Genomic DNA, 25,742 nt, shown 5'->3' with positions numbered 1-25,742 from the left:
GGGTATAGGCATTTCCAAGTGCTTCGGGGTCCTCCGTGACATCAGACGTAATTTACAGCGCCTTGAGGTCGAGACACGGCGTCTTGAGACTGATATGTGGAGGGATGGGTCCAGCACCCATAGAGCTTCGCTCCGAGAAAAACTTACAGATTACATGGTCACCGCGGACGGCAAAGAGAAATTCCTAAGCAAATATTTCACTGCTCGCCGCTATGGAGAGGGTGAGAGGCCGGGTCGAGCCTTGGCTAATGATATTAGACAGCCTCATATTTCTAACTACGTCCTCGAGGTGGTTGATGACGAAGGCGTGCAACACAGAGATAGTCAGGACATACTTTTTTTTTTTTTTTTTAAACCTTTATTGTAGCATTTAATAAAAATACAAGCATGGGCCTACAACCGCAGGGGCCGGTCGCTAAACAAAATTAAGACCCCCTGTATCACAGTACGACACAGCTCATCAGCCGACAACCCTGAGGTCCGGCAGAGATTCAGGATGGAACTTGTATTAGAATGCACAACAGAGTCCCAGGATGAGACAGAGGTTCCTTTTATATTATTTAAGAAAGGATCAGGTGCCATACAATAAAACAGAAGAATACGGGGGACAGGGCAAGAGACAGGATATGCACGTAAGAACCGCTATAATGGAACATTGGCGCCAAAGCATATGGATCGATGCAAACGACAATACAATATATATTCAATGTTGAGCGCCAGTTCTCAGGGCCTGCCCACCCGGGAATCAGGATATCATAAAAAGCATAAGCACTAAATACAAGTACACGATAAGAATCCGAATGATTCACAAGCAATACTGATCCTTTAAGGAAGAGAAAGGGAAGGAAAGAAAAAGCCATAGAAATAAAAAAAGGCAAAATAAAAAACCCTTTCCAACCCCCCACCCTGCACCCCTGCAAATGGCTACAGCCTAACCCCACTAGCAGCGTGCCTGTCGCCCCTAATAACTAAAACCCTAAAAGTAGGAAAAAGAGTGGAGGAGGGCTTATCCGTTTGGGCTCCCAGCCCCTTTAGTCCCCCCGCCAAAAACAGACACCCCCTATCACTAAAAGACCAACGTATGACAACACTTATAGAAAAAAATTAGGGGGCACTGTAATACACCGCCCAGCCTTTTAGATCAAACAGTTGCAGGTCGAACACCCGTAAAAGCCACTCCAACCCGTCCCGACCTAGTTGATCTTAACCTTGGCCCTTCCGAATCAGCACACAAACCCCCAACCTCCCCCCCCCGCCCAGCGAGACCCAATGGCACACAAAGGAGTAATAGAGGAGAAGGGAGTCATCAAGAATCAATCTATGGCGACTCGTAGGCAGTGAGTCCACAAGAAGTTCAGACGCAGAAGAACTCTCCTTCCTAGATGGACAGTCCCAACGTATCTTGCCCAGGAGTCGTAAAGTCACCAAGAAAGGAGAAGACAACCACAAAATGAATGGAAAGTCAAGAACAAAAGTCTCTGGGAGGGGAATGCCTTTCGATGCCTCCAAAGTCGATAGTGGTGGAAGGTTCGGCAATACACTGACGACCTCGGGAACACCTTCCTCCAGGGCACCATCCGATGGTATCAATACTTGCTTCCTCACGGGGTTCTCGCGCGGAGTCAAAATGGCCGTGGTTTGAATGGCTGCCGATTGCTGTTCCAACAGTAAGGCTGGGTCCGGTTCCACCAGGAGCATCTCAGATAGGCGCGTGTCCAATTTGCACAATAAGACATCCACATGTGAATGAAACGCCCTAATTTCTGCCAATATTGACCTCAGCGATGGCTCAAGCACCGTTCGATCCATAATCTCACACCCGACACCAATCACAAATCACCTCCCCGGGTGAATCTGGCATCCTCAGGGGGGACAAACAGGATCACGAACGTGCAGATGCGGAGGGTGACCAGTCTTTATTACAGCCACGGTAAACCTGGTTAAGGCCGCAGGCCAGAGACCCCGACCCACCGAACCCCGGCGGGCACAATACCGGGTCCGCGGGATGGGGATCCCCACTCGCAGCCAACAGCAAGCAGAGTCACTCCTCCACCGATGCTGAGCAATAGAAACGATCGCCGCCAAATTCGGGCTTAAACAAAGCCTCCACTCCGAGCGACCGGACAGAGCCTGGGTCTCCCGGCCGATGTTGTTGCACTGCAGCCCGGCTGTGAAAGTACTCGAGGCCCCGGCTTCACCGCTGGAGTAGGCCACAATCTTCAAATCGACGTAACTTCGTCAAACCAGCCGATAAAAGTTCCCGGATTTCACCATCGGAGTGCGGAACAGTTCATGTACACAGAGGCTAGGCGTAAAATCAGGATAATGTACAGGATATTGCGGCGGGATACGGAGGTCGGCGGAGCCGGGAGCCTAAGCAGCCATCTCGTTTGCTGACGTAGCTCCTCCCACAGTCAGGACATACTTAAGACTTTTACCTCCTTCTATATGCATTTGTATAAAACACAACGTGCTTCTCCCCCAGACTTCACCCCCTTTTTTGGCGACATTACCTTAGGATGGCTAGGGGACACGCAACACATATTCCTTGCTGCACCATTCGAGGAAGATGAGCTGCGAGACGCCATTATGCACATGAGATCAGGCAGGGCCCCGGGGTCGGACGGATAACCCATCTATTTTTATAAATCATACATTGATCAGCTACTCCCAAAACTCAAAGATGTTTTTCTTGAAGCCCAGGAATCCCAGATTCTTCCGCCCTCGATGAGGGAAGCCCTTATTACATCACTTCTGAAGCCGAATAAACCCGCCGACCGATATGAATCATACAGACCCTTGTCCTTATTGAATACTGATACCAAGATTCTTGCTAAATTGCTGGCTAATAGTTTATCTTTACTCCTAGATAAGCTAGTTCTCCTGGAACAGGCAGGTTTCATATCCGGAAGAGCAACGTCCCATAACCTCCGAACCTTGTTTTCCATCTTACAGACAGTCGATCCCAAGCTAGCTCTTGCAGCAGTTTTTTTAGACGCCTCTAAGGCTTTCGACTACAATGCATGGGGCTACCTATTGGTTTTCTCTCCTGGGTCCAACTGTTGTACACCTCCCCTACGGCGAGAGTCTTAATTAACGGGCACTCCTCACCTTCCTTCTCCCTATCCCGTGGCACTTGCCAGGGATGCCCCCTTTCCCCACTCCTCTTTGCCCTGGTAATGGAGCCATTGGCGGACAGAATTAGACAACATTACAATCATGTGGGTCTCCGTTGCTTCCTGCGTCCTGTCCTTATATCCTTTTATGCAGATGATGTTACTCTTTATATCAAAGACCCTAGACAAAATCTGAACCTTCTCTTGCGCGAATTCGTTAAATTTGGTGCCTACTCAGGCATTAATATAAATAGGAGTAAATCACAAATTTTCCCACTCACCCGCACGGCCACCCCCTTCAAGATGGACTACCCTATTGAATGGTGTGATGACGAAGTCAAGTACTTGGGGATACGGGTTACGGCAAATTGTGACGAACTCATGCGCCTTAACTATGGATGTGCTATAGAGCATATCACTGGCTGCATCAACTGTTGGATAGTGCTGCCTCTGACCATGGCTGGTCGAATATCTCTTATCAAAATTGTCATACTACTGAAGTTCCTTTATTTATTCCTCAATATTCCTTACGACCCCGGGCGTCATTTTTTTCATACTCTATGGTCAGAATTGATTAGGCTTGTCTGGGGCGGTAAGCAACCCTGAATCCAATGGGACACACTGACGCGACCATACGAACAGGGGGGTTTGGACATCCCGAACTAAGAATTATATTATGTAAGTGTGCAGGCGCATTTCGCTCACTACTGGTTACACCCCCTATACCTGTTGGGCACTGTCTCTCCCGCTGAACTGCCAGTGTCGACATGAACAGAATACTTTGCCATTGCTGATCATAACACTGCTGTATGTTTGTAATGTATCTTTTTGCTATTGGATACCGATCTATTCAGATTGTCATTGCTCCTCACTTAATGATTGTAATTCTTGGCCTGCTACGCTGATAATGTACTTTACTGTGCTGATTGAAAGATTACTTGTACCTTGCTGACGGTTGTTTGAATAACCAATAAATAAAAAATAAAAAACTTATCAACTTAAGCTTCTACCTTCCTACATGTTGTTTTGGCTATATAAGCAGTGCACAGCTGAGGGAATCTTCCCTAAATGAAACGTCTCAGATAAAATGCAACTGAGTGATTCGAAATTTTTTGAGATACTGCAACCTTAAAAGAGCACCCACACTCCACTTACATAACAATCTAAACATTTCAGAATAATAGAAGAAAGGGAGAGTCCCTTTACAAAGAATGTAGGCCTTTTGTTGAAGGGATAAAGAAACCCCAACTGTTGAATGAACCTTCTGTCTATTCATGTTTTGATGGTTTCTGGCAAACCTTACTTTTTTCCACCAGATTTCTGTCTCTAGGTTTATTGTGTGTACAATTACTGTGCCAAACTGGATTTTGGTGTTAGATGTAGGAGAACACTAGGATTACCAAAGTACACTCCCCACACACACCCACAGTACCAAAGTTTTATGTGGCCAAAGACTTTCGCCATCTTGAAAACAGCCAAAGTGGGTAGGGTTGGCCCCAAGGCCATTTACCCAATTGCTTAGAGTGTGCCCAGTAGTCATCACCACCCACTAGCTCATGTCCGGCATAAACATGGCTACTTCAAGTATTCCACATCAGAACGCTCCTGGACCTGAGGAAGATCAGAAGAGGACTGCACCTACTGTCTGCGCTTGACAAAAGCCCTGAGGGATTGGATCTGTTCTCTCTTGTATCCAGGACAAAGAAGAGGACCCCAAAGTGCATAAGGCTGTCCTCTTGTTCAAACCTGAGGGATACATCAATCTGCAAGAGATTTTTTCCTGCAACTGCTGAGCGGACCAGTGGCAATAGGACCTAGGTTTGATTCTGTCCTATTGGCCTCTGCCTGACATAGTATGAGTTTCTAAGTGCATCCCTTGTGGTCCGGTGTGGCTTTAGAAATGTACTCCAGTGGTGGATTGGGACTTAAAGGACTAAAGTCCGAAGGTAAAATCTTTGACAAGGATGAACCTGGTTGGTGTATCCGACCAGCACTCCATTGCGATCATGGTTAAATTGTGCCTAGATTCTGGTATACCGTGACTATTAACTATCATTGCACTTTGAGCTTCTTGGTGGTCTTCCTACTGAAAAAACAAATCTCTGGATCCTCTCATTGGATTTCTGAAATTTTTACAATGTGTGTATTAAAGTTTACTCTGGTTTTCTAATTTGGTTTGGAATTTTTTTTGTTTGAAATTTCTAACTTTATTACTGTTTTGGGACAGAAGACTTGCTATACATATTGCCCTATATTAAACCGGTCTGCTCTATGCAATTGCTACCAGGAGATTGAGCTCAGGTTAATTTAGTGATTTTGAGTGTTCACCCCAAAACGGGTTGTGACTGTTCCTCAAGGTGGGTGGTCACCTCCACCCCTCCCAAAAATAATGATTCAATCTCTTACAGCATGCAAGGATGAGGACGAGTGGCAAAATATTCACATGGGCTCCTTAAAGGCTTGACTTGCTGTGGCGTTGCCTAAGGCCCTGGGATCTCCTGGCACATTGGGATCACCTGTGAATCAGCTACTTGAGCAGAGATTGGGAGCAAGACCCACTGGCACCTTGACACGTAAGTAACTTCTTGTTTAATAGAGGGCAGAAGAACACACATTTACACACAGGTCAGAATTACGACTGTGGCTGTACTTAAATACCTCGGGTGTCGTTAAATTTTGGCAGGTTGAACCTGCCGAAATTTAACATTGGGAATTGTATGGTATTTACTGTGCCATGAGGATTTTGGTGCGTTAAACACCAAAATCCAAATGTTATTTCACACAAATTTGTGATAGGTGTTATTTATTGAACATGATGAATAACGTACCTTTTGATATCATTATTTATCATCTGCGATAAATAACACCTAAACTCGAAATCAGAGCCTTTGCCAGCGTTTTGACTAGTCTTGGTGTGGGGTCTTCTTATGTTTGCGGATCCAGGGAATCGCCTTACAGTCTCAGATGACCTGTGGATTCATTGACACGCAGTCACTGCAAGCCTTACAGTTGTGATTTGAACCAAGGCACTGCAGGCACACCTGATGGGAATCTGTCACAGAAATATGATTGCAACAGTCCCTACAAGGCTTAAAACCTGTCAATTTTAGGGGTGACATTCTTTTGCACACTCTGAATTTTTTGACAAAATATCTGAGGTAAATGTCTCTGTGAGAGAAGAGAGTGATCCAGATTCAAGTCTGGTGGCGTGGAGAGAAAGGAACTGACATCAGCGTGGAAAGTGGTGCCTGTGTAGGCCCTGCATGTAATTTCTGGAGTAGAACGGCAGAGGTGCGGAGCCATGTTGTGCCACCTACTGGCACGCAGCGTTACTGCGGAGTATGACACCTGGGGAATATTCAAAAAGAGGGGAATCTGTGGCTAGAAGTCTGTTTATCAGAAACAATCACATAAACATTGAATATTGTTGCAGTTGGAGGGCAGGCTCTACAAACAAAAATCTCGAGCCCTCAAGGTAGCAATTAAGTTAGTTAATTTCATGTTAGGCTCTTCGGTTACAGCCACAGCTTGATAGGTCCTGTTAGGGCTCCATTCTTACCTCAAATGTAAACAACACCCAGGCTTCACCCAGCAGAGACTCGAACATTCCATGCATCATCGCATTTTCACACCATCTACATGCAACATTCTACAGCATGCCCAGTAAGCTCACAAATACAGTCACTACATCATTCCCTTTCCTTACAAACAAGGCAAAGCAACTCACCAAGTCACTACATCATCCTTTTTCCTTACACACATGACAAATGTCAAACAAATGCAATGATGACCCAAAGACAAGAAGACAAACTCATACACTTAATCTTACACAGGCAACACCCACATGCCTACAAGGACAGTACGCTCTATCACACTCTCTTACACACATACAAAAGCGGGGGCCACACTCCAACATGCCCAACACAGTCACACTAGCTGGCAAAACCAACATGACCAAGTTCCAGATAGAGGAATGCACCTAAGTCACCACTCAGCACCATGTCATCTGAAAGTTGTACAAGCATACGACAGAATATCTCCTACACATAATAATGACAATGTCCAATACACCCACCCAGACAGAACTTCTGAAAACACCCTCACATGCTACAGTCTACAGTTATCTAAGATACTACCATCCATAGGCAAAAATAACTCACTCCAGTTCAAGCAATCGTGCATGTCAACAAGACAATTGCCACATACGCTGCCACCAGTATCATGCAGATGTTAAATACTCAGTTTGTACAAAATTACAATAGTTTTCCATATAGGTGTAGCAAAAACACACTAGAAAACAAATATACGCAAGACATACATACCAATGTACTATGCTCCAATACAACGTATCTATCAAAACTTCCCGCTCGTACACAGTAACGACTGGTCCCAAAGCTAATTCACAAGGAACATGTGGCTCTCAACCACAACATCACATGGTACTGCACTTGTCTATACATCCTCTTGTGACCGAGAACTGCCATTCACCAGACTTTCGTACTGTGGCATACAAAATTCCCCCAGGCCTCTTCTTGTAACAAGATACTACTCTTCCTCACTTTGTTACACCATTGGGTACAACACTCCCCGTGCTTCCTCATGTGAAAGTGTACTACAATTCCCTATTTCGCAACACCAAAACTAGCACTTCTAATTCACGATACAAGTCCAACTCCAAATACAGAAGCTTATTTTCAACTTCCCAAAAACTGCCTCGCAACCATAAACATAGCACAGCATGTTTCAATAATGCATAACAAATAGCTATGCAGAGCACTCTAACTGCCCAAAACCTATCTAAGCTAAACAAGAGTCATCCAAAAACATGACATTAAAAATCACTGACGTCCTTATTACATAAAATCAAAAAAACAATTGCATATATATATGAGCTTTGCAAAAGTTCTTACATCACCCTTTCCCAATTATTTCTAATACATATCTCTAATACATAAGTTGCTTTAAGCATTGCAACCACACTCTAACTCAGCTCCACAACTGATATCCCTTATTTGCACTGTCTTGATTTAGGCAAGAGACCGGAAATTCTCTCAGCCCTATTTAAAGGATACAAAAGATGCTACATCAATTTGATCATAGGGTTAAAACCCCAGCAAATATCTACATAAAATATCCACTTAGGACTCATGTTCAAGAACTTTGTAAGCATCCCTCGGTTTGCTTATGTTACATCTATTCTCAGATAGTTCACAGCTCACTTTTGTCAGCATCTGAAAATATGAGTGCTAGTCATAAAGAATGATATCTAGATTCTCATCAACAAGTCTGCAAGCCTTTTTTTATAATACGATGAAATTCAAGTGAAAAGCAACTGAAATGCAAAAATATTCTTCATTAAAAAGTAGCTTATACTTTGAATGGTATTGTATGGTGTATTCTCTTCATATTACAATAACATTTTCACCAGTTTTACAGTGGGGTTTAGTCCTTTTGTCTTTTTCAAAAACAAGAACCCTTTAAGTTAGAACCTCATATTGCCCTTTCAAAAATGTTTCCATACAAATATCAAAATACTATTTTCTTTTATTTCTTCCACTCCTGTAAGAGAATTTGTTGTGGCCACTGATCTGCATGACTGCTGCTAAATATGAGCACTGTTTTACATTATTTTGCTGTGAATAAATGTGTGCAGACTGCTATTTTTAGGCACTTGGGAACTTAATTTTAAATGTTTGTCTGCATTTTCTCTTTATTATAACAAGGTCTTTCTGCCTAGAATAAGTATGTTCATATTCTTTATCAACTGCTCTATTATGCTGCACAATATCTCTGTCCTAGAGCTTGTCAATTAAGGGTGTCAGAAACTTCTGGGGTATTTTAGTGGATTATATTCAGATTTGAATGCACAATATATGTATTCTGTTTCCCCTTGAATGGATGTGAAATTACTTTCCTAAGTTTTGGCATTGTGATGACAGGTCACTGAACTCATGCACTTAGTATGTTTTGGAATTTTTTTTTAGGAACAATACCACAGGTTAGTAATGCTTGTTTTAAAAAACACCGTTATGAAGCAATACAGACAAGTCTATGTCTAGCCAATTAACCCTCCAGGGTCTTAATACACTGGAATGTTTCTAAATGATGCAGTTAACAACATAAACAAGCATTTGCAATGCAATAGGTCTCGCATTTACGTGAGTCTGAGCTATTGACATAGCAAATAATGCCTTTTTGTTTTCGTTTTTAAAACATAAATAAAAGGCATTGTCATGTACAATGCTGATAGCTTAACCTCGCATAAACGCGAGACCTATTGCATTGCAAATGCTGGTTTTTTAAACTGCTGTGAGGAAGGCCACAAATTTGAGTGCGTTCTGGGAATTGGTCTACCAAAAGGTGTGTAGTGGTTCAATTCGAGTTAAATTTAGTGTTTTTTTTCAGAAGACTCTACTTTTAAAAGAATATTAGTCTAGAAGAATGTGTACAATATTTTACATTGGTTTCCTATTGTCACAGGATCATGTTTGGGACATTTTGTCCCATTTCTGGTCTTGTCCATGTGAGTCAAACAGAATAAATCTTGCTAATGGGAAGTTTCTTTGATGATCGCTGAATTGGAGAGTGGTGACATAGTGGATGTAGCCCGTAGACCTCAGATCATGGGAAGCTTTTAATCAGATCCACGTTCTCGTGTTTTGTGTACTGCCTGGCTTGAAAGAAGACTAGGATCAAGGAACAGTTGGTAGATAAGTTCAACTTTCTTTGCATCTTAGACCACCTTGCCTTTCTTGGCAGCTTTATTCTTTGGATTTATGAATTCCTTCCAGCATAGGTCAAGAAGATTTGAGCGCACACCCTGGTGCGCCCTTCCCCGTTAATGGCTACTATCTGCCGAAGATAGCGGTCTCTCAGTTACAATGTGAACGTGATTGGCACAACTTGTAGAGCCTGGTTGGAATTAGCTCGTATTGCACAAAGTTATTTTCAGTACTCCCCACTGCTGCCAGCTTGCTGTAATCCGTTCCCCTCCCGACACCCTATTGGGAGGGATTTATAAGGGTCATCATCTGGGCAACAAAGTAAAGGGTTGAAATGTCGACATATGAACTTGTGGACGGATATGATTTATTATGATACATGTATTGTATTCCAATGTTGAGTATTGTTAAGAATCTTCAACGTTATCCGCCCCTAGATAAAAGTGTCCATATATGTTGTATATAAATTTGCGTACAGCACCAATGCACAACTTTTTCCATTGATGACATCATCCCTGTGTCATTTTATGGTGCCTCTGCAATGTGATATGATATATCGCATTTGCCCTCAAGATGACTTGAGTAAGACACACAACATTTCAAATTTGTTTAGTTTGGGGCATGATGCATGCATATTTATTATCCTGAGTACCGAGTTGTCAAGTAGAATATTTTCAGTTATGAGCATCACTTGGCTGGTGGTGGTCACCTGAGCAATCAGTTTAATTTTGTCCAGTCGAGTTCCAACCAACTTTCTACTATTGCTGGTAAGCAATAGTAAACACTGTGGTTCCTATGGGCTTAGACAACATATATTTCCTGCAGGAAGATGAGCATTATCATTGGCCCCTCCACATAAAAAGCTGTGAGGTCTTCTCACAAGACCAGTTGTATTCCAGGAGCACATTTTTATTGTAGGATTGCTATCAAGGAACAGTGAGAATTGTGATTTAAGTCAGGAGTCTTTCCCAACAAGCTGATCATATTAACACCTATGGGTGTTCTTTCGTTGCTAAGAAAAGCTTCGTTTCTGAGAGTTCAGAAGGATGCCACATCCATTACCCTATTGAAGTTACTACCCATATCGGATGCCCTTGCATTAAAAGATTAAAGAGGCTATCCAGCTCTAGCACTAACTTCAAAGACACCCTGGTTCTCCTGAGATTCTTCAGTATGACAAACTGGCACCCTGGTATAAATTAGGCCTTCTCCCTTATTTTGGGGTTAGCCGGCAGGCAGGTGCTGGCCAGTCCTCTTAAAGATGCACAGAAATTGCCAAATAATTTATCTTTCACCTGCTCCACTCAACAGATCTTTCCTATACCACTGTCATCAGCATAATGCTCACTCTTGCTTGGAGCGATTTCCTTGGCAATATAGTCCAGCTGTGGTAAGCGATCCCCTGGAGCACTTGCTGGAGAGATTGGTTTCCGGGGGTGAAGCTGATCACAAGGTCTGCAGTCATCCACAGCTATCTGAATCCAACTGTAACCCTGCTATACTTCTCAGAGAATACAATACGGGGTTTGCTAGCTCCCGACAAATAGAATGGGATGCCTTTAAAACGGTCATCAGGGGAGTGGCAATTAGCACTGAGACAGGAGTGCGACTTGCTCTTATAGAGCGACTTATGGAGATAGAGGGTAGTTTAGCCGCGCTGGAGGGGGAGGCTACAGGGACGAATGAACAATTGACACAATTGCAAGAGGCTAACATTAAATACGAGGAGCTCCTTAAGGAGCTACGTGTTGTTGATTACCGGTTATACACGCAAAAGCAACACACACAAGCTGACAGGTCAGGGCCACTGTTGGCACGGTTGGTCCGAAACGCCCCCTTGCCCACACCCATATTAGAAATACGGAACAATGTAGATGTAGTGGCAAACACGCAATTAGACATCAAAACCGCGTTTAAGGACTACTATGAACATCTTTATGGTCCGTTGCCCGGACTTACTGATGCTGACTTTGAATCATTATTTGATGGTTTATGCGTCCCCCAACTTACACAACACCAACGTGAGGCCTTACTACGACCAATAACAGGGGCGGAAATACGGCAGGCGATTAAGGCCTACCACCTAATAAGACTCCAGGGAATGATGGCTTACGGACGAATTTTACGCAATGTATGCCGACTTGCTAACCCCGCATTTGCAGTGTCTTTATCGCGAATCATTGGAGGGAGGCGGGTTCGATGCTACTACATTGCAAGCGTTATTGGTTTCATTATTAAATCCCAGTAGGGATGGTTTGCTTATTTCGCGCTATAGACCCTTATCACTCTTCAACACCCACTATAAAATCTTGAGTAAGTTATTGGCCACTTGCCTTAATCAGTTTATTCCAGCGCTAATACATTCGGATCAGTGTGGGTTTGTACCCGAAAGGAGCACAGCACTCAACATCAGACAGCTACTTCAAATTATGTTAGGCACACGCGGCACGGGAAATGCGGAAAGCTGCTTATCCCTTGATCTGAGGCAGGCGTTTGACTCCTTATGATGGGATTATATGCTCTATGCTCTGGCATGCTTTGGTTTACCAGAGGAATACATAGCATGGGTGCGCTTACTATACATGAACCCCACGGCGCGGGCACGTACGGGTCGGCACGTCTCAGGGCAATATATAGTGGCTCGGGGGACAAGACAGGGCTGCCCCTTGTCACAGTTGTTGTTCATCCTGGCGTTGGAACCACTTCTACACAGGCTCCGTACTTTCGTAGTCTGTCAGGGAATAACGCGTGGTCGTACGTTCCACACTGTCTCGGCATATGCAGATGAGCTCATTCTTTAAATCAAGGACATGGGCGCTGATCCTCATCCACTGCCCTTCATTTTTGAGTCATTTCAAGGTCTTTCTGGCCTGGCTATTAATGCTGCCAAGTCGTATGCATATTTTTTTGACAGAGTTGAGAGGTGCGGACACTTGCTGTTAGGTCCCTGGGCCTTCAAAATAGCACCTGATACCTTTAAGTATCTGGGAATACAAATTTATCGCAATAACTCGGACCTTCTGGATGGCAACCTAGGGCGTGCGATTGCCGCTCTCAAATCTCTCATTCAGTTCTGGGTCTCACTGCCCCTGTCGGTGACGGGCAGAGTAGCCATCACGAAAATTGTACTATTGCCGCGGCTCCTTTACTTCTTCACCAATCTACCGTTTCTTGCCCCCACGAGGATCTTTAAAGTATTAAACTCTCTGGTGTCCGACCTAATATGGGATACAGGGAGTAGACGTATTAGCCTGGCGAAATTGCAACTTAACGCAAAACAAGGAGGGATGGGAGTGCCGGATCTGCATGCATACTGCTACGCCAGCCAGTTGCAGTGGCTGGCATATTGGCTTGTAGGACGCAATTGCACAAGTTGGATATGTCATTGCGAGAGAGGGACAAGGGGATCATCCACAGGCTGTTACTACCTCAAGTCCCCCTGTCGACGTCGACACCCCACTTACTGAAATTAGCTATTACTTATTGGCGGAGCGCGGTGAGGTACACTGGACGGACGGCACCGTATGCCTCCACCATTCCGCTGCTGGGTATTCCCACCTGCTCGTGACTAACCTCTAACCGTGCCCTACAGGCGTGGACTGAGGCGGGCATCACCACACTGGAGAGTTTTTTACAGAGGGTGAACTAATGTCGCATGAAACGTTTGTACGCGTACATGGTGCCCCCGATACGTTGTTCCTATGGCACGCACATATTTTCAGGTATATAAGCATCACATGGTAGCCCAAAGATACTGGACCCCCCCACGAACACACTGCTTACCATGCAATACCTAATGGGTAATGGGGCTCGACTGACAAAATGGCTAACTCACAGGATTTGAGCTGAGAGAGCGATCTCATTGCAACAAGTGGGAAGGAGACGTGGGCCATGCATTTACAGTCAAGGAATGGGACGCCATATTGGGGTTCCCCAAGAAGGTTTCTCGTGATCTCAAATTTAAATGTATTCAATTGATGTGTCACACAGAGATAGGTTTCCACTAACCTCTTTAGCCGGATACAGCGAGAACGATGATGGCGCTAATTTAACCCTTCCCCCGAAATGGAAATACCCAAGAGTAATATGCCACACTGCAAGGATAATACCACCACAGGGGAAAGGAAAAAAAGGGATAAATGAAACAATAAAGTTACAGCTGCTTGGCCTAGATAAGGGATGTCGTCAGGTGCTGTGGACCTCACTCTACTGTTCTCCACCCCATCAGCCCTGTAGGTGAAACACAAAGCACAGACAAGAAGGCTCGCTCTTCCTCTACCCCACCGCCATAAACCCTTATGTGTATGTACTCACGTAATCAACAGTTGCACTCTTCCAAGAAAAAAACAGGCAAAAAACAGGAAAAATAAAGAAAAATATAAATCAACAGTCTGGTCCACAATGAATGAGGTACTTATCTGACTGACGATAATCCTCTCAGTGTTGCAGGCCAAATACGCCTTGAGGTTGTCTTGTTACTCCTGGCATTCCCTATTTCCTCATGCCGGATAATCCAAGGTGCTTGGTTTAGCCAAGGTTTGTTTAATACTAGTATGGAAACCCACAGCAAGGGAGCGCCCCAGCGCTGGTTTCCTAATAAATAGCCAAAGTCATCAAAACAACGAATAAAGAATAATGTAGCTGTTGTGTGATTCCAGACAGCAAGCCGGTGAAGGGTAAGATTACGGACTCTGACGCTTAGCGCGACGAGTGATCAAGGGTGAGCCCCCTGCGCCTTCCAGCGTCTGCCACGGAGTTAGACGGGTAAATTACTTTCAAAGTAGCTAGTAGACGCTACCCAATATTGCTCCTACGGAGTCTGGCGTTCGACGGGGGAGCAAGGCAAGTACGCTCCACACCTGGAAATGAACGCGCTAAGAATTCCGCAGTGTCTCTGAACGACGCCAGGTCTTTAGGAGTCCGCGGCAGTGCGCGGTATTCTCTATCTGATGCAGGCAAAACCAGGGAAGCAGCCGTCTTCAGAATGACGGCTGCTCTAACTTGCTCCATTGTCAAGGTGATGCAAGGCAGGACTCGATATACTCCGAACCACAAAGCTTCATGAGTGACAAGCCCCGATTGAACGTAAGGGTGGGGCTTATGTGATCTTGATCATGTGCTCAGACCAAGTCACCCTAAGGCTTGTGGGACATGTAGTTAAATGCCTGCATCATTCATTCCATGTGTTTTATGTTCCTAGCGCTATGCACCTATCTTCGCCTAGCCATGACATGATGCTATTACACAGGGCGTACTTAACCCCACACAGGCTGAGCGCTATGTTTCAGGGGGCGAATGATGACTGGCCGCGCTGCCACGCACCCAACGCGGGGTTGGTACATATGGTATGGGCTTGCCCTAGATTGGGACATTACTGGGTGACGGTATGCAAAATACTGACAGCGGTGGCACCGGTGCGCCAGAATGACACTTTGAAATACTGCATACTAAGTCTGGGACCCCGTGAAAAGAAGGGTAACCCTGCCTCACAATTTGCTACCCTTGCGCTCCTTCTAGCCAGGAGAGCCATAACCACATGATGGAAGACCACTAGAGCCCCGTCCTTGCAGGAATGGCACACAGAAATGTTGAGATCGGGTAAGGCAGAGGGGACTGAACTAAAAAGGGAGGAATATAGAGGCCTAAGAAAAACACAGATTTCGCTGAGCTGGTATGCAATGCTAGAGGAATACTCTGCGAAAGATACTTTGTCCTACTAGGGAGTGTTCGGTCTGTCACATGGGGGCTTGATCCGCAGTTACGGGACACTTGGGCTCCACACATTATCTGTGTGCCATACTGGGTAAGTTCGATTCAGAAAAGGGGGTGGTGATGAACAGAGTGTCTGAATTAAGCAGACCACTCTTACCCAGTCCAAAGATCAGGGCTTGATCCATCACCGTTATTTAGCTCACTGCCCCATCCCAGCTCAGAACCTGGCTATATGCAAATTAGTCTGTCCCTGGCCCAGTGCATCATGGGAACAGGGCAGACCAAACTACCAAGCCAATTCTTCACCAGAAAGGACAAGCTTCCGGGGACCGGTTTCTGGCATTTCAGCCGTCGTCGGCCCGGCTTGCTTGAATCCTGATGGAGCAGTGAGCAAGGGACTCATGTCTGAGTATACCCTGCCACACCTATAGTGGCCAAAAACGATTCAGAAAAGGGGGTGGTGATGAACAGAGTGTCTGAATTAAGCAGACCACTCTTACCCAGTCCAAAGATCAGGGCTTGATCCATCACCGTTATACTGGGTAAGTTAGCAGGACTGTGCAGTTCAACTACGACAGCCTTTGAAACCGAGCTACACACACCTATGGATATAGATAATATGCAAATGCTACTGTGGGATGTTGAGGGCAAAGCACAGAGGGAGGGAGGGGAGGTTGGTTAGAAGTTTTTTGTTGTTAGGATGTTATAACTGTATTGAATCCTGATAGCTTTGACAAATTGAAATCTGTTTTGCCTAACTCCTGATGTAGACGAGAATGCTGAGAATAATCTGTATTTGCATGCCGTTAGACTTATGTTAAGTCCACTGTATGATGCCATTCGAGGACATTTATGAATGTCCGACATTGTTAATGTACATTAACCTACAATGGTTGTAAACATGTCATACTATGCCATGTGCTTAGATGTCCTTATATCGCTTTACGATGTCTGGCTCACTGTTCTATAAAATCAATAAAAACTAATTAAAAAAAAAAAAACCTGCTATACAGCCTGACCTTGCTTCCCATTAGAGTGCTGCAGAGCCTACAACCACTGTTGCTTTAAATGGTACAATTGCTACAAACCAAGATCTCTGTGCTTCCTTTGCCTTTGGTCTCAGAACTTTTGGATGGTAGGACTAGCCTGGCTGAGGATTTAGGATTTCAGCATGTTGGCGGGGCACTGGATGAAAGGTCTAGGTGGGCATTTACAGGGGAGAATTGTGGGGGCTGTCTGCTTTGAGTAGGAACCTCAGCTGAAAAGCCTGAGGAGGTAAGGCCACAAGAGTGAAAGAGAGCATCGGGGCAGGCGAATGAGAGTCAGAAGGAGGGGGTTCTGAGGGATCATGAGGTCTAGAGGTACCAGGGCCGTAGATGTGACTCCTACGTAATATTTAGCAATGGGGCGGTAACATAATCAAGCACCATACTGCTAAATCAGGGCACAGAAATCCTCACACTTAAAAACTGGCCCATGGAAAAAGGGTTTTTTACACAACGATTGACTGCAACATATAAGTGACTGATCCCTAAACAATTATACAATATTGAGTGTGGGGAAATGGTGGTATCTCATTTAACAGTCACTGACGCAAGGAGTCACAAAATATGTGACAAAATAGTGTTTTTTACAAACACTCAGTTAGGGATAACCTGCACAATCTGGTAAACACTGAGGTAGGAAGATGCATTAAAATACAGGGATGGTGCAGGAGGACTCTTGAAACGGCAGTGGTAGGATATATCAAATACAGACTGATGGAAAGAGCATTTTTCCCGAAAATACTGTCTGTTTTTGCATATAAATTTGGATGGAGCAGAAATGTCTAAAATCCTGGTAGGACGTTTTTTAATAGCCAATAACCAAATGCAGCTAGACCTAGCGTCCAACTAGTTTCTTTAGAACGCCACCCGCAGACACCATCAACTCATCAGAGCCGCCAAGAGGACCTCCTTCAAGGACCGCCTAGATAATAACGCACACAAGAGCAAAGAGCTCTTCAACATCATGAAGGAACTCTGCAACCCCAGCTCTAACAGCAACGACATCCCGCCTTCGCAAGACCTGCGTGACTCACTGGCCACCTTCTTCAACCGCAAGATCACCAACATCCACGACAGCTTCGGCGCCACAAATAACCAGATAACCACTACCCCCACCCGCCTGCTCTCCTGGACCAGCGTCAATGACGAGGACACCAGCAAGATCATGAACACCATCCACTCCGGATCCCCATTAGACCCATGCCCTCACCACATCTTCAACAAAGACAGCACAGCCATCGCACCCCATCTCCGGAGAATAATCAACATCTCCTTCGAGATAGCAACATTCCCGAACAGCTGGAATCACGCAGAGATCAACGCCTTACTCAAGAAACCCCCAAGGACCTCAAGAACTTCCGACTCATCTCCCTGCTCCCGTTCCCGGCGAAGGTCACAGAGAAAATCATCAACACTGACCCGCTACCTTGAGGAGAACAACATCTTGGACCCATCCCAGTCCAGTTTCCGCAGAAACCACAGCACCGAAACCGCCCTTATCGCCGCCACCGATGACATCAGGACCCTGCTCGACAATGGAGAAACAGCGGCCCTCATCCTCCTGGACCTGTCAGCCGCCTTCGACACGGTCTGCCACCACACACTACGAACATGCCTACATGACGCCGGAATCCAAGATAAGGCCCTGGATTGGACCACATCCTTCCTCTCTGTAAGAACTCAGAGCGTCCACCTCCCCCCCTTCCGCTCCAAGGCCACCAAGATAATCTGCGGCGTACCCCTGGGCTCCTCCCTCGGCTCGACGCTGTTCAACATCTACATGGCACCCCTCGCCCACGTCGCACAACAGCACAATCTCGACATCATCTCCTATGCCGACGACACCCAGCTGATCGTCTCCCTCACTAAAGACCCTCACACCTCCAAAACCAACCTCCACGAAGGAATGAAGGACGTCGCCGAATGGATGAAGAACAGCCGACTAAAGCTGAACTCAGACAAGACGGAGGTCCTCATCCTCGGCCCCACCTCCTTAGCCTGGGACGACTCCTGGTGGCCGACAACACTGGGAACAGCACCAACAACGCACGCAACCTAGGGGTCATCCTCGACTCCACCCTCTCCCTCACTAAACAGGTCAACGCCGTCTCCTCATCCTGCTTCAACACCCTCAGAATGCTCCACAGGATCTTCAAGTGGATTCCCACCGAAATAAGAAAAACAGTCACCCAGGCCCTCGTCACCAGCAGGCTGGACTACGGAAACGCCCTCTATGCAGGAACATCGGCCAAGCTCCTCAGACGGCTGCATGCATCCAGAATGCCCCTGCACGCCTGATCCTCGACATACCCCGCCGCAGCCACATCACACCCTACCTGAGAGACCTGCACTGGCTCCCTGTCAACAAGAGGGTAACCTTCAAGCTCCTCCTCCACGTGCACAAATCTCTTCACAATACCGGCCCAGCATACCTCAAACGACTCCGCTTCTACAGCCCCACCCGCCAGCTCCGCTCCACCGCCCTCGCCACAGTCCCACGTATCCAAAGAACAACTACCGGCGGCAGATCCTTCTCCCACCTCGCTGCCAAGACTTGGAATACCCTCCCTACCAACCTACGGCAGAACCAAGACCTGCTTCAGACGACTCCTAAAGACCTGGCTCTACGATCAGTAGCCGCACCCCCCCCCCCCCCCTCCCCCCCCCAGAGCCTTGAGACCCTCACTGGTAGGCAGTTTCGATAGGCAATTAGGAGCTTGATGTTTTTTAAAACTTTGCATGGTGATGAAACAAGGGTAGGTCCCAAGGCTGGTAAACAACAAATCAAGAATGCCTTGGTCACACTGCAGGGGCTTGCTAACCCACCTCGCTACAATGCCAAACTAGCATGCACAAGATGTTAACCTGTGAAGGAAGAGCAAACTCGAATTTGGAAGCTTTCAGAAGTCAGAGACTACAGATGACAAAGGCCAAGGAAATGGTTTTGAAACCATGAGAACCAATGAGACTGCCCCCTCCCTTACAAGCAAAATAGAAGATGCTCCCCAAGCAGGCATGTGTGTCAGCAGCAGTAAGTCTCTAGAACTGCAGAGGCCAGAGGAAGACAAGAGTGGAGTCTACAGTCCTCTTCAGGTACCTGGGGTGGCATAGACCCCTTAAGGATCCAGGTAGAGTCTCAGAAGGGGAATGAAGCAGCTGAAGTCAGCAGAAGCCACACAACAAAGTGCATAAATGTCACAGGCGCCTCGTAGAAGTAAGAGAGAAGAGGGAGCTGTGCAGAAGGCGCACAGAGAGCAAGCCCTGAAACTGAATTAAAGGAAGGAAAATGTGAGCTCCAATACTGAGAATTTTAGGAGGAGGTAAGGCAGAAGCTGCCTACTCATGTGCAATGTGATAGTGCATTCCCTGCCAACACAAAAGAAAACACCAGATAACAATCTGCAAATTATTTTGGACACAGAGGCGGAAACATGCCCCATCCAGTCGATGCGGCCTGAATGGTGGTGAAAAAAACACAATATGCATATCCTTACCAAAGAAGATCTGTCACTTGTATGGCTGAAAGGAGGTCTGACCTATAAAAATCAAATACTGACATTCTCACGAACCTGACAGTGAACATCGGGAGAGATGTTGCTGAGATCAAGGCTGATCTGCAAAATATAGACAAGAGACTGGAGATATGGCGACCCAGTTACTCACTACTGCTGAGTTTGTACCTCCTAGTTACCACTATCATTTGTTGCCTGAAATCGTTAACTAAATGACTACTAGCAAAATGTGCAGATTTCATACAGATCCTGGAGGAATAAGATCAGTAATATGAAGGGGACAAAAGATGTTGACTAAATCAAGCGCGTGGTGCAGTTCTTCATAGCCATCCTGTTTGAGGGAACCAGATTTTCATGTTGGCATTGATAGAGCCCAGAATGTGCAGGCCACACAGATACAACAAAAAGACGTGCGGCCCGAGACACGCTATGTGGTGGGGGAGGGGGAGCGTTGAAGCGCAAGACGGAGAGGCCGAGCGAGGCACGTGCGCTTGTGCGCGTAACCACAAGCTCTAGGCCGCCACAAGCAAAAGCGTGTGGTAGCATTTTCTGAAGCCCACATACTAAAAGTCTCGCCAGAGCAGTGCATGCGCTGGCTCAGGCAAGACCTAAAAATGGATATAATAATGCTACAAAGTGTATATTATTGTATACGATAATGTGAATGTATTCATTGATAATGGTACATTGTTACTGTGAATGTGCATAATAAATTTAAATGATTTTAGGACTAGGGCATTTTTTAACATGAATTAAACAAATGCCCCATTATAATGCACAGTCCATGGTCCATTTCATAGTTCTTGTACAAAAATTCACCTATACTGTTAATATAAAATCAGATCATATATTTAATGCAATAACACTGACTTAGTCCAACAATGTGCTTTTCCAATACACAATTTACACAACATTTAAAACTTAAATCTTTTCCCCTAATCTGCTTTACTGTCACAAGCCACTAGCATCGATTTGTTAGGTCAATGAGGCAAAGGCAGGAAGGGTTAGAAAACAAGTTCATGCGCCTTTAAAACATGCTTCCCACCTAGATCTGAAGGCTGACCAACAAAATAAAATGAACTTTTTACTACTTTATACAAATGTGATGCAGTCATGAAAGGGAGTATACATGTAAGACATTTTATAAACAGTTAATGGTTTTGCTCTAGTAGTGATATCATTAACAGATTTGGATGTGAAGTCCGACAGTCTGAAGGAAAACACATTTCGGCTCTGACTTAAGTCGACAAAAAACATAAGAAATAGACACAAGACATCTCCCTCTTGTGAACCACTGTGCCTTAGTGCCATGACGACAACGGTGTCGTGTCTACAAGAGAATAACTTATTTTACCACAGTATGATCCATGTTATAGTCTGTTTCACGTCATATATGATAAAAATCTCAAGATGGACTAGGATCTCATGTTGCTGTAACATCCGATTAAGTGTGCCACACATAGAGCAAGAGCAGTGGGATGTTACACTCACTATGTCGTGCAAGAGCGGCAAAAAATCCAAAAGTAAAGTGGCAGGACAGCTGTGAAGCGGCATCTGACCATCTCCAATGGACGTTCAGGACTATTGTGTTCAAGTTCAAAACACTTCATATTGACAATATTTTCACCCATAAAAGTAGCATAAATACAGCAAATAAAACATTTCAGAAACGTTAAAAGACATATATCAAAGGCAACAAGCAAAGTTTAGACCAATAAAGTACCACGAGCCTTTCCAGCATGAGTTAAAAATAAGCCTACATGTAAACAGATTTCTGCATCAGATAATTGCAGAACCAGTAAAAATAAGGCTCTACACTGCCTAATGTTATGATACTCCTTTTTAAAAAGAGGGATTAATAACTGCCTGGTATGAAATTCATAAAATTTACAAAACAGCAAAATGTGTCTAATCGTTTGGCCAGTTTTACCATTACACAGGCCTAGAGTAGCAGCAAAGTTTGGCTGATAGTCAAACAGAAAACACAATAAGTATTTAATAGTATCAGCTCTAAACCTAAATAACAAAGAGCACACCCATCACCCACATGGCTGCCACAAATAGAAAGGGGGTAATCTGGGACTCTCGGAGGCAGGTACGACATAATCAGAGTTTTCCCTTCTATACTTCTAAAACGTCTTTCCTTTGTAAAGTCAGAAAAATTCAATGCTAGTTTCTTATTTTTTAAACTTGAACATAAATATGGCTCGACAAAAGCCCTCTGCATACCAATTCTACCAATTTCTAATTCTGCATATGCAAACAAGGGGATTCCGGGGCCGTCATCACAAAAGAGGCAATCAAGTTATATCCCCTACTCAACGATGCATTCTCATTGCTCCAGATTGACAACCAGAATATTAGAGGTCTGACACCAATGTAATCGGTTATATAATGTAGGTTGAGTTGTTCATGGCACATGATGTAGAGGGTAGATTTGGTACTCCAAAAAGCTGCATGCAAAACTTGTTTTATTATTATTATATGGGTTCGCAGTTTGGAACCCCCACAGTTCAGCTCCATAAATAGCAGTAGGATTACTTTGGGATTTATAAATCTGCAGCCTGATGCTAATTGTCCCCCTTCCCGAGGTTAATGAAGATGGCAAAGAGCCGATTGCGTTAGAAAACTTCATTCGGCAAAGCACAATACCAGGTGTCCATGCTCCAGATGCGGAAAACATAGCTCCCAAATATGGGAAGCTATTAACACCGGTAGAACAGTTTACGCCCACTGTCAGAGATAAGAGCTGGATACAACGTGGGCCACATGCCATAATGTTGGACTTCGATAAATTAGTGCTTAAGTCACGATTGGCCATAGATTCAACAAAGGCAAATACCAAAAGGTGCTGTCACAGTATAATCATGATTGAACCAGCAATGTAACTAATTAGGGGGCCGCTCGGGTATGCATTCACAATATGGTGTCCGGTGTCATCTCCGCTAAACAGACTTCCACCAATCTCATATTCTCTTTTAATACTACTTCTCGGGTTCGGGTGGTATCACGCATTCTTCATATCACCTTTAGATTATTTGTTGAAAGTCCCAATCTCTCTCTTATGTATTTTCCTGGGAACAAGTAAGAGGGCAACCTCAAGAGGATTATGGTCGCTAAAGGTAAATGGAACAACAGACCCATACATAAAAATCTCATTCAAGCTCCTTGTGACAAATATATAATCTATTGCAGACGGTGTTCCTTTGACTTTATAAATTGGTGGGGCGATGATGTCCTTCTCTGCAATTTCCATTGTGTCTACTAAGTCAGAAGATGTAAATATAGTCTGCAACTCCAGGTTTCTTGAATCCAGCCCACCCACAGTGGGCGCTAGAGTGTTTCAGAATGGAGGGATATGAACATAAAAATCACCAGCAAGGCACAAATACAGTGCATGACCTAGGGTAAAATCATGATCAGATAATTTAGTAAGGTAGTTGGACAATTCTAAAAACTTTGGATTGGGTAGTTTGATGGAATCATTGTTTTAAAGGTTAACCAAGTGAAGGTTAAGATGGGTTTTCCAATGTATATACAAGATGTCCACATGACTGCCTAGAGTTATATTCAGGCTCACTGCCAGCCCATTGGCTGCTCGACCGTAACGAGATTTAGTAACTGGGATACTAGAACATTGAAACCGATCAATAAGAGAAAGCACAACCTCCCACGTCTCCTGCAACATGACAATATCATAACTCTTGATGAATGATAGTCAATCAGACAAGCGTAGCTTGGAGCATACATACGCACCAGACTAGCAAAAAGTAAACTTTTGCAGTGAAAATATGTTCTGGTGTTTCACCTGCAGCTAGGATCACACCATGGTCGGGAGGAAATTTAGTTGGGATGTATCGAAGCCATATTCAACGGTGTGATTTTAGTTTACAATATACCATTGTTAAGAGTTGCTTGAATTTAATAGACGTCTTTAAAGAATTACGCATTTAGCTGCATCTGCTATCTTGACTTATTATTTTACTAACCTCATTTTAACTGATGCATTTAAATATGACAATTAGTTTCTCCATTTTGACAGTGTAAATTGAGACAATTGTTTTTTATACAAACACTGCCTTGGTGGTCATTTATTACATGTAGACTGCACCCTCACTTCAACCATATTCAGCCTCACATTAAGATGTTTTCTATTTCCACTGCTTAACCTTTTCAAGTGTTAAGTGGAACCGACATTCAGGCTTGCAGATAGCTAATTCAAGTTCAAGAAAGTTACAGCAGTGACAAAGGAGCTCTTCCCGTGCAAAACGTTCCTCCCAACTAAGCAAAAAGAGCTATAAGAATTTGCATTATAGATTTTTAGGTTGGAGAGCTGTTTGTTAAATCCTGAAAAATGCTTTGAAGACTGATTAATGCAGATAGGGCTTGACACAAGCAATCTTAGATAGAGATGTTACAGAACCTCAAAGAGCTTCCTAGAATAACATTTTTGGGCAAAGAAGCCTTACTTACTGTTGAGATACACAAAGACGAGTACAGTGGATTTAGGAAGGTATAATGCAGACAAAGAAACACTTTTTGAGAAGAAACATTAAACTGGTGCTGTGAAACAAATAAGATTAATTGTCAAATACATTGTAAGGGATGGATGCAAAGATACAAACTAACATGCAGTATATAGGGAATTGGCCTGTATGAGGAAGGAACTGCCTCATAAATACATCAAATGGGTCGACAAACAGAGAATTACCTACCCCATCTTCTTCCTCAATGATGTCCTTTCCAATGGAGGCCAGTGTCGTCCACTTGCAGTTATTAGTTGCTCTGACAGCACAGCGTTTGTGAGCTTTAAACTTGCAAACTATAGCGAGAGTAAGGCAAACCAAGAGAGATCAGAGCAAGAAAGGAGATGGAAGAAGAAAGACATTGAAAAGAGATGTTACAAGGGTGGAGGCAAGTGACATCAAGCAACATCAGGCAATGGAAGGAGGCCCAGGTCATTTCATATACATCAGTTTAGAGAAACACATTAAGGCAATTGGCAAGGGAAAAGGGCAAAGGGGTTGAAGACCAAGAAAGAGGACAGTAACAGGTGGAAGACAGGTAAAACCAAAAATGGAGAAAGGGAAATGAGGGAAACAGAAAGAACTCAAGAGAATTAAATAGTGAAAAATGCAATAGAAAAAGATAACACATAATAAGTGGGACCAGAGTGTGTTATGGCGGAGTGCCCAAGCTGTGGGTTTCTCCCTCAGCCCCCCTATCCCCACGCTCAGTTGATGGTATAGACCATACAACAATTAGGGCCGGGCTAATCAATGCCAGATCCATGGTGAAACATGTAGCTGATATCTATGATGTAATGGCGGATGGCCAGCTTGAGCTCCTTTTCATTACGGAGACATGGCTCACTGATTCGTGTGCCCCGATTACTGAACTTGCTGTCCCTAGGGGTTTCAAGATTGTTAGAGCAGATAGACCAGTGGGCAGAGGGGGAGGATTAGCGGTTATCTTTAAGGAAGAGTGGCATTTCGCCTCTGAGCAATCAGCGGCAGGGGTGGATGGTGAAGTTCTTCATTTTTCCCTTACTATTAGTCCACATTTTACTTTAGGGGGGTCTCTGATTTATAGGCCTCCGGGCTATGCCAGCCACTTTATAGAGACGCTGGAGGA

At 44.6% G+C, this 25,742-nt stretch overlaps 1 protein-coding gene across 6 annotated transcripts in view; it reads right to left on the bottom strand.

Annotated features, from left to right (window-relative positions):
* DGKD (diacylglycerol kinase delta) overlaps nt 1–25,742 on the bottom strand; it is a 977,235-nt gene that overhangs the window by 664,994 nt on the left and 286,499 nt on the right. For all 6 annotated transcript variants that reach the window (XM_078666032.1, XM_078666033.1, XM_078666031.1 and 3 more), the window contains one exon: nt 24,824–24,930. In XM_078666032.1, the coding sequence (XP_078522158.1) occupies nt 24,824–24,930 (107 nt within the window). The remainder of the gene's footprint in view (nt 1–24,823; nt 24,931–25,742) is intronic.

This window comes from Lissotriton helveticus, chromosome 11, assembly GCF_964261635.1.
Source record: "Lissotriton helveticus chromosome 11, aLisHel1.1, whole genome shotgun sequence".
Taxonomy (NCBI): domain Eukaryota; kingdom Metazoa; phylum Chordata; class Amphibia; order Caudata; family Salamandridae; genus Lissotriton; species Lissotriton helveticus.
Note: the sequence above shows the minus strand (reverse complement) of the source record. Positions and strands in the feature narration are given on the sequence as shown.